Raw genomic sequence first — 10,619 nt, forward strand, 5'->3', positions numbered from 1 at the left:
ACCTGTGCTGAGGGGCATTTCATCCAGTGTACCACGATCATCATTCCCCACAAACGGATCTCCTGCTTCCTCCTTTACTTCAAGTTTAATATCATTCAGATTGTCCATCTTACAAATAAAATAAAAGAAAAAAATTATTTGCACGAAGACTAACTTAACACATATGTTTACTTTTAGTAAGATTCTAAGCTCCATCTACCTGATCCTCCTGAGGGATCTCCTGAAGTTCCTGTGTGGAATCCCGGGAATACAGAGAATGAGGATGTCTCCCATGTTGGTTTTCATTACTTGATCCATCTGTAGGAAACACACACCGAATGAATACATTGTTTCTATGTCTTTATGTCAGAGGATTTGTGTATCTACATGGATCCTCTATACTCTTTTCTCCTTTACAAGTCTCCTCTTACCCAGTGTTGTGAGGAATGCCCAGTTCTCCATCATGACAACCTTCTACAGATCCTTGTGTCCTTCTAACTACTTCGACTTTCCTAATTCTTGTTTTAAGCAGTATACAAGGAACCGCTGCTTTGCAGAACTATGATAGAGAAAAATGATCAAAATGAAATAAAACTGATGCAAACATTAACATCCTAAAGCAGGTGGGACCTTGTTCCTCAAAGGGAAGAACATATCCAAGACTATAGTTGCTCAGGATCCTGCATTGTCTCTACTAATGTGCTCATTCTCTAGTAGGGCCAGTGATATCCCCCTCCCGCACTGCCCTATTGCTAGCAATTGGGATTTGGGACCCATGAGGCGGTTACGTCTCTTTAGTGGCTTGCTCAATATCAGCCCAGGACAGCTTTTGCCTCGGTCTGCATAGTAAATTGGACTTGTAGTAGTACACCCACTTATGTAGACCCGTTTAAATCACCATCACGATCATTGTTGGTCTCCCAATTTACCATCCACCTAAAATATATATAAATATTATTTACTCCTGCAAAACACTTACCATATACAGCACTGACTATATGTAATGATTACATGGCAACCCCTCACCTACTAAACCTGATCACATGGTCACCCCACCCCCACAGACACTGCTGGGACCCCCTACACTTTGCTTCCTCTAATAATAGGGAGACATTATTACCTCCTCACACTGCAGCTCAAAACTAATGGAGGCGGTGTGCTAGGCTTTGCTAACCTCCTCCCCTTCCTGTACTACAACAAAATGATTTCCTCCTGAGGATACAAAATATCACAAAAAAAGTCTAAAAAGCATTGGTTTCTTTAAATTTTATCACACAGTTTTGGAAAATGTTTAAAAAATAACTGCACACCAGCATTAGATAACAAGTATGGGATTTATTGTATGGGATACATTCAGATAGCAGAGTAGACTGTTGTGTTAGAAGGAAGTGTCTGCAGTGATAGTGGCGGACATTTTCTTGTAGCCCAGAGGAATTATTCATGCTTCCTTTTGGTATACAAAGGCTGTAGTTTCCCCAGTAGAGAAGGGGTAACAAGTGAGCCTGTTTTAGACAGGACCAGATTTAAATCTCACTGCCATTGATTCGGATGAACGTATGGGGTGGGGGTTGCTGGTGGTAATTTTGGGGTTCCATGGTATTTTTTGGTGTTTTGTAGCCCTAACTGATCTACCATTCCTTTACACCAATTGAGAGACATCGATCTCAGATAAGGACCGCACTGCATTGTATGATAAAATACCTAGTATACCTTGATAATGATCACACTGCTCCCAATATTAATAAAACTAAAGTACACATGGATAAAGATCACACTGTGCTGTAAAATATAATAGAGTATAAACGGATAATCACACCGCAACGTATAATATTATCGAGTATGAACCGATAATGATTACACCGTGCCGTATAATAGTACAGAGTATACACCGATAATGATCACACTGCGCCATATAATAATACAGAGTATACACGGATATTGATCACACAGTGTCGTATAAAAATACAGAGAATACACTGATAAAAATGACACCGCCTAGTAATACCACATATACACCGACAATGATCACACTGCACTGTTTAATAATACAGAGTATACACTAATAATGATCACACGGCACCATATAATAATACTGATGCTGGGCGTGCCTCTGTTTCCAGGCTTTCTAGACTCCGTCCATGCTGCTGGCCAATCAGAACGTAGCCTCTTAACCAGCCCTAGCTACTTAGCTTGCTCACATACTCCATTCTGTGTTCGTGCAACAAGTTATTAGTGCCGAGCTCCCTAGTTCTGTGAACTAGTTCCTGTACACCTTAATACTGCTTAATCCAGTGTTTCCTGTGTCCAGCTCCTGTGTTAACCCCTCGTTGTCCAGTCTGTTGGTTCCCAGCCACATTCCCTGTGCAGTTCCTGTCTGCCTGTGGATATCCCTGCTTCTCCTGTGCCTCCTGCAGTTTCCTGTGTCTCCAGTGTTCCCTGTGCCCGCAGTGGCCCCTGTGTCATTGCTGTCAGCCTTCTGGATCCCTGGCTATTGACCCTGACCTCTCTTGCTTGTGCCTGTCTCAACCCCGGCTTTCCTTGACTTTCCTCCTGCCTGGTGATTTGGTACTGTGCTTGCCCACCTTGGTGTGCCCAAGGACCGCAACCTGGCCGTAACCAGCAGTGCAACATCCTCACCATCAGAGGCTCTGGAGAAAACATGGTTAGGGCTTAGATTCTGAACCTTCGCCCTTCTCAGGGCTCGCACCACCTCCATACGCCCCCTAGTGATCCTGTCTCTCTGTACGTGACAGTTTGCACAAATCATGACTTCCCAGCCTTCCCCTCAGCAGGCCTCAACCAGCTACTCTCCCAGGGGCTCGACGCCCAGGAAGCTACCCAAATTCGGTGCTTCTCCTGCTTCATGCACTTTCTGCTCGCCTGGATCAACTGCTTGTTTCTTCCAGTGCACCGGTTGAACTACCAGGCCCAGTCACCTGTCCTGACAGTGGCCGCTGCATTAAACTTACCATCTCCACAGCGATTCTCTGGGGACCCCAAGACCTGCCGTGGCTTTATCAATCAGTGCGGCATCCATTTTGAGCTTTAGCCACATAACTTCCCCACTGACCGGGCTAAAGTGGCATATGTCATCTCCTTGCTGTCTGGAGAAGCTCTGGCATGGGCATCCCCACTCTGGGAGAGGAAGGATATAGTTACTGGCAAAATTGAAGCCTTCCTGAGCCTCTTCAGAAAGGTGTTTGATGAACTCCCGCATGCCCCCTCCGCAGCCAGTGCGCTCCTGCGTTTCTGCCAAGGTTCACTTACTGTGGGTCACTTTGTGGTATAATTCCAAACCTTGGAAGCTGAACTCGCTTGGAACAATGAGGTGCTCCACGCTACCTTCTGGCAAGGCCTTTCTGACTACGTGAAGGATGAGTTGGCCGGTAGAGAGATTCCCTCTTTACTGGATGATCTGATCTCCTTGGCCATCTAGATAGACATCGGCTTCCAAGAGCATTTCCAGGAGAAATCTTGCCCACGCAAAGCCTTTGTCCCGTGACTGGCACCATCCCTTCAGAGGAGTCGGCAAACTCCAGCCTCCCCTGTTCCCCCTGTCTCTGACAAACCAATGCAGCTAGGCCAATCTAGGCTATCCCAAGAGGAGAGGACCCGGCGGCTGTCTTCTGGTCTCTGCCTGTACTACGGACAGAAGGGACATGTTATTAAATCTGGTCCATAGAGGCCAAGAAACTTCAGCATCTAGAATGCCCTGAGGGGGACATGCTAGGTCACTCTTCTCTCCCCTCCAATCAGCGACCCTCCATAACCATCCAGCTTCACCACAACAACTCCACACTTGCCCTTGAGGCCTTCAATGATTCTGGAGCAGCTGAAAATTAATCCACTTCCAGACTAGACCCATTGAAATGTCTGTTGGTGTGCTAAATCAAGAAATCATAACTTTTATTGTGCTTCCTCAAGCTACATCTGCAGTCATTGTTGGCCTCCCATGGCTTCAACTATACTCCCCAGTGCTGGACTGGTCTACTCCAGAGATATTGGCTTGGGGTCCCTTGTGTCATTCCAAATGCCTGACCAAGCTCACACCTATCAGGCCTCTACTCCTGAGGTTGCAGAATCCAATCCAAGTCAATATATATGGATTTCAAGTATGTCTTTTCGAAGCGCAAGGCTGAGCATCTACCTACTCATCGGTCCTATGACTGTGCAATAGACCTCGTTCCTAACTCCACACCTCCAAGAGGTCAAGTATACCAGGCTATGAGTGAGAAAATCTGCAATGGGGGTTTATACGTAAGTCATCTTCTCCTGCTGGGGCAGGGTTTTTTTTTGTTCAGAAAAAGGATGGGACTCCCCGGCCATGCATTTATTACCGCGGTCTGAATGCCATCACCATAAAGAACCGCTATCCCCTGCCACTCATTCCTGAGCTCTTCGACCGTCTCTGTGGTGCACAGATCTTTACCAAACTAGACCTCAGAGGTGCATACAATCTAAAGAGGGGGATGAATGCATTGTGAATACCTTGTGATGCCCTTTGATCTCTGTCCAGCAGTTTTCCAGCATTTTGTTAATGAAGTGTTTCAAGACCTTTTATACATCTGTGTTGTAGTCTATTTAGATGACATCTTGTTTTTTTTCCCCTGATTTGCCTACTCACAGACAACATGTTCGCTTGGTCTTACAACGAGTCAGAGACAACGGACTATATGCAAAGGCAGAGAAGTGCCTGTTTGAACTTCCCCAGGTACCCTTCCTGGGTTACATTGTTTCTAAAGAAGGCTTCTCCATGGATACAGAAAAAGTTGCAACTATTTCCAACTGGCCTCTGCCTTCCGGTTTTTAGGCTACTCAGGGCTTCCTGGGATTTACAAACTATTACGGACAATTTATCAGGAATTACTACACTCTGGTAGCTCCCATCACAGCTCTGACCCGGAAGGATGCGGACCCTAAGAACTGGCCCTATGAGGCTTTTGAGGCCTTTCACTCTTTAAAGGAAGTTTTTCTTTCTGGCCCAGCTCTGGTTAGGCCAGATGTCACCAAGCCCTTCTCCATTGAGGTTGATGCCTCCTCCGTCGGAGTGGGAGCTATTCTCTTCCAGAACCCCACTGGAGCCAAACGCCCCTGTGCCTTCTTCTCAAGGAAATTTTCCCAGCGGAAAAGAATTACTCCATTGGGGACAGGGAGCTCCTAGCCATCAAGCTAGCTCTCAAGAAATGGCAATATCTCTTGGAGGGTTCCCCTCACAAGATCACTATTTTTACTGACCACAAGAACCTCCAGTGTTCCCAATTAGCTTTCCACCTCAACCCCCGGCAGGCTTGTTGGTCTTTATTCTTCTCTCTGTTTGATTTTATCATTATGTTCAAACCTGGTTTTGCTAACTCCAGAGCTGATGCTCTTTCTTCACTCACAGTACTCAGAGACTGCTGTGGAGCCAGAATTTATCATTCCTCCAGCTCGCATCCTAGACTTGACCTATATCCAGGAGTCTGCTGTTCCTCCAGGCAAAACCTTGGTGCCACCTCAACTTCGCACAAGGATGTTACGATGGGTACAATTTCAAACTTTCTGGTCATCCAGGCGTGCATAGAATGTTCACATATCTCTCTCAACAGTACTGGTGTCCTAATCTTCATAAGGAAGTGACGAACTATGTCAAGGCCTATGCTGTCTATCCTCCGCCACCTGTGCCCCTGCAGGACCACTTTGTCCACTACCTATTACCACAGAACATTGCTGTCATCTATCTATGGACGGATCTTTTACGGATCTCCCTCCTTCGAGCCCTAGTCTCTACTCACCATAATGACTGGGTGACTCTGCTACCTAGGGCAGAATTTGCTCACAACAATCATGTTTGCACCAGCACTAAGGAGTCTCCATTTTTTATTGTCTATGGCAAACATCCTCGCATTCTATCTCCTATACCCTGCTCCACTAACGTTCCCGCACTCTATGCCCTGCAAAAGGACTTCAACCATATTTGGGCCTCAACATAAGAACACCTAGAGCAGTCGGCTGCCCATTACAAGTAGTTTGCGGATCGGCATTGCCTTAAGGCGCCTCTTCTTCAATCGGGGGGCAAAGTCTGGCTATCCACCAGGAATATTTGTTGCAAGGTGCCTTCTCTAAAGTTTGCTCCACGTTTCATCGGACCTTATGTCATTTCTGCCAAGGTTAACCTAGTTTGTTATAAATTACGCCTTCCTCCACATCTCAAGCTGCCCAATGCTTTCCATGTCCCCCTACTTAAGCCGTTGGTCATGAACTGCTTTTTTTTATCCCTCTTCACGGGCTACCCCTGCAACCTCTTCTTCTCATGAATATGAAGCCCATCAAATTTTGGATTTCAAAATTTCTCGTAAAAAGCTCCTGATCGACTGAAAAGGTTTTGGCTGCCTGCTGCCTGCCTCTCTCGACCCCGGCTTTCCTTGACTATCCTCCTGCCTGGTAATTTGGTACTGTGCTTGCCCACCTTGGTGTGCCCAAGGACCACAACCTTGCCGTAACCAGCAACGCAACATCCACACCATCAGAGGCTCGGGAGAAAACCTGGTAACGGCTTAGACTCTGCTTCGTGGCCCTTCTCAGAGCTCGCACCACCTCCATATGCCCCCTAGTGGTCCTGTCTCTCCGTGCGTGACACCCATACAGATACAGAGTATGCACCAATATTGATCACACTACACCGTATAATACAACATATACACCGATAATAATCACACAGGGCCGTATATTAATACAAAATATACACCGATAATGATTACACTGCGCCTTATAATATTATCGAGTATACACTAAGAATGATCACGCGGCTTCATACATTAATACAGAGTATACACTCCGATAATGATCATACTGCATTGTAATAATGCAGAGCATACACTGATAATGATCACACTGTGCCATATAATGATACAGAGTATTCACAGATAATGTCACACCAAGCCGTATAGTAATACAGAGCATATACCAATAATGATCACACAGCGTCGTATAATAATACAGAGTATACACTGATAATGATCACACAGCAACCCGATAATAATAAAGTACAGAGTACAGCGTATACGCCGAAAATGATCACACCTCACCGTATAATAATACAGAGTATACACCAATAATGATCACACCACGCTGTTTAATAATAAAAAATATACACCGATCATGATCACACATCACCGTATGATAATACAGAGTATACACCGATAATGATCACACTGCGCCATTTATTAATACAGAGTATAAACTGATAAGGATCACACCTCACCGTATAATAATACAGAGTATACACCGATAATGATCACACCTCACCGTATAATAATACAGACATCACACCGAGCCATATAATAATACAGAATATACACTGATAATGATCACACCATGCCGTATAATAATAAAGAATATATACCGATAATGATCACATGAAGCTGTATAATAATACAGAGTATCCCCTGATAATGATCATACCACGCTGTATAATAATACAGAGTATACAACGATAATGATCACACCGCGTCATATAAAAATAATACAGAGTATAAACTGATAATGATCACACAGGGCCATATAATAATACAGAGTATACACCGATAATGATCACACCGGGACGTATAATAATACAGAGTATACACCGATAATGATCACACCACGCCGTATAATAATACAGAGTATACACCGATTATGATCACACCGGGACGTATAATAATACAGAGTATACACCGATAATGATCACACCACGCCCTATAATAATACAGAATATACACCTATAATGATCACACCTCACCGTATAATACAAAGTATACACCGATAATGATCATAACGTATTCTATAATATTAATACCGAGGACACACCGATAATGATCACACCGGGACGTAAAATAATACAGAGTAAATATTGATAATGATCACACCGTGCTATATATTAATACAGAATTTAAACCGATAATGATGATACCACGCCGTTTAATAATAAAAATATACACCGATAATGATCACACTGCACCATTTAATAATACCGAGTATACACCGGTAATTATAAAAAATATACACCGATAATGATCACACCGCGCCGTATACACCGATGATGAGCACACAGTGCCTTATAATACAGAATATACACCGATGATAATCACACCGCATCATATATTATTAATAATATAGACTATACACTGATAACGATCACACTGCACCATATAATTATAGAGTATACACCGATAATGATCACGTGTCATATAATATTTGTTTGACCAGACCGGAAACAGAGAAAATCCTTCGGCGGGGACTGCAAAACTTCTTGGTTTCCATGACAACATGCTGCCGCACAAGTACATTGCCTTCCCCCATGCTTATCCCTGATTGGATATTTCTCTCTCATATCAGAATCAGAGCCATCACTAACGTAGAAGTTGAGTTCATCGTGTTAAGCAAGAAGTGTCCCCAGTCCAGGATTGGCTTCGGCCATCTTTCTGAAGCCTTCATACATTTTCTAACACTGATATTTTTTTCTAACATTGATATTTTTAATAAAAACTTATTGATCTAATGATTATATAAAGGATATTTTGTAGCAATGATACAATTATTTTTATCTCTCCTTTAAATTCTCTACATTGGAACTCTTTGTGTACATTGGGAGGGGCCATTTTCTTGTAGCCCAGGTCAAATACCATCATGCTCACATAAACTTTCAGTGTCCTCCCCAGGATCTGTGTTATGGTAATTGGAAGATGCACAGTGGGGAGGTAAACTTCCTTTAAGAACACATAGGAATGATATAGAAACAATCGGTGGCGCCCATCCTTTTTTCATCCAGGGCCACTGTTGACATTGGCATAAAACTCACGGGCCACGATGCAAATAAAGATGTACGTTTAAAACTAGAATAGTTTTAATTTAAAATTCAATTAAGTTGAAATGTTCACGTTACCGTAACATACATGCACTAAATAAAAGTAATGACAAATCAAGAATCTCTGCAATGGATACTTCTTGTATCATCTTCAGGGTCCTACATCTTCCTGTTCCTGAGAGATTAGGGTTTTACAAAAGGTAAGTGGCCAGGTATGTATGACAGAGTAGCACGGTATGATAGGTATATTTTTTCTGTGATGTGATGGCGCTGCAGTAATATTATTTTAGGGGGATTTAGCCACAAGAGTCCCCCACTTATCCTACATTTTAATATACCTACAGCTCCCCTTTCAGGAGAAAATGGGATCCAAAGAACAGAAGTGGACATTTATATGTGACAGGGCACCATGGCATGGTAGGTACGATAAAGTTTTAGTGGGGAGGAGGTAGCCACAGAAGTCCCCCAATTATCCTACATTTCCCTTCATCTACTGGTAAAGAGATATTGAAGTTCACAGAAGCCAAAATTGGGCCAGTTCATGGCCAAGGTCCATCATCCTATCCTCAAGTTCATAACTGAATTTTTCAGACCTCCAAAAGACAATGTTCTGCATGGATTAACACATCTACACAATACATTTATGCTGGGAGAACTAAGGTTGATTTCCGCCCTTACTTCCATCTTGGACTAACTATCCATGAAGTCCAACGGGGTAAATGTGGTGCCTCTCGCCCATTTACAAGTTAAAACTTGACCACTGTTGCATGACTTTTCTTGGTACCTTTTCTGGACCTGGAGACAGGTCAACCAGTGATCTAGACTAAATCCAATGCTATCTCTTTTTATATCATCGCATCACTGCAGTCCTCTGGAAACTGATAGATTCCTAACACCCAATGGAAAGTGAGAGAATCAGTTATGTGGACACCTAAGAAGGGTCCTCCCAGTCTGTAGTTCAAAAGATGGAAAATAGGAATAAGGTGCGTTAAGGATGTAGGTGAGTAAAATGGACATTAAGGGGATGGGTGGTATGTCTGTAGGGTGGTGTGTGGGGATGGGGGCAGTTGGAATTTCATGTGCTCTTGATCCAGAGAGCTTAAACTAAGTTTGTTGGCGAATTTCTGGGCCACAATCTCATTTCTGAATTCAAGTCATGGGTTTAAAGCCAAATGAGTGATGTGGAAATTCCTGTAGACTTCTTCTGGGCTTTAAACTCTTTGTTCTGTATGTAGATGAGAGAAGAGAAGACAGGCGTTCTGGCACAGAGAAAAGTAAAGCCTGACCATGAAGGGCCTCAGATTTGTTATTCTTTACTCTAATTCATTTTTTTGTATAGAAATGATACCAAAGTTGGCCCATCCCAAGAGAAGAAAACTGAACTCTTTTTGTGTCAATCAGTTTTATTAAGTTTTCAAAGAAAAAAAAACAAACATACATAAAAACAATAAAGCAGATAACATTGAATCTTATTAACACGTAGCGGCATTAGTTTCACATGGCCATAAAATAAACTTCTTAAAATAGCAAATACACTGATATAGAGCAATAATCTGTCAAAACCTGCATGAACCAGAGTAAAACAAAGCAATACAATTATACAGAAATTAATAAAAACACTCATAAAGATATATAACATAAGTAATATTCTGGCAATCTTAAGCTGCATAACATCACTATATATTCGTGTAAACGTCTTTTAACAAGGAAAAATAAAAACAATAAACTATAAGAAAAAAAAAAAAAAAAAGGAAGAACATTACAGCCAGAGAAGGGGGTTTGGGAAGGGGAGAGAAAGAAAATGTACACCACCCTAGGT

At 42.8% G+C, this 10,619-nt stretch overlaps 1 protein-coding gene across 8 annotated transcripts in view; it reads right to left on the reverse strand.

Moving 5' to 3' along the window:
* Positions 1-10,619, reverse strand: part of LOC140338956 (uncharacterized) — a 46,358-nt gene that overhangs the window by 4,449 nt on the left and 31,290 nt on the right. Inside the window, exons 1-4 of one of the 8 annotated variants that reach the window (XM_072423307.1) lie at positions 8,205-8,320; positions 411-538; positions 200-297; positions 3-108 (exon numbers count right to left, since the gene is read on the reverse strand). The exons of 4 other annotated variants lie outside the window; for them this stretch is intronic. In XM_072423307.1, coding sequence (XP_072279408.1) covers positions 3-108; positions 200-297; positions 411-444 — 238 coding nt within the window. In that variant the 5' untranslated portion in view covers positions 445-538; positions 8,205-8,320. Of the gene's footprint in view, positions 1-2; positions 109-199; positions 298-410; positions 640-1,099; positions 1,525-8,204; positions 8,321-10,619 lie in introns of those variants that run through there. 3 more of the 8 variants (XM_072423308.1, XM_072423306.1, XM_072423310.1) reach the window with 3 other exon arrangements.

Source organism: Pyxicephalus adspersus, chromosome 10, assembly GCF_032062135.1.
Source record: "Pyxicephalus adspersus chromosome 10, UCB_Pads_2.0, whole genome shotgun sequence".
In the NCBI taxonomy this organism is placed as follows: domain Eukaryota; kingdom Metazoa; phylum Chordata; class Amphibia; order Anura; family Pyxicephalidae; genus Pyxicephalus; species Pyxicephalus adspersus.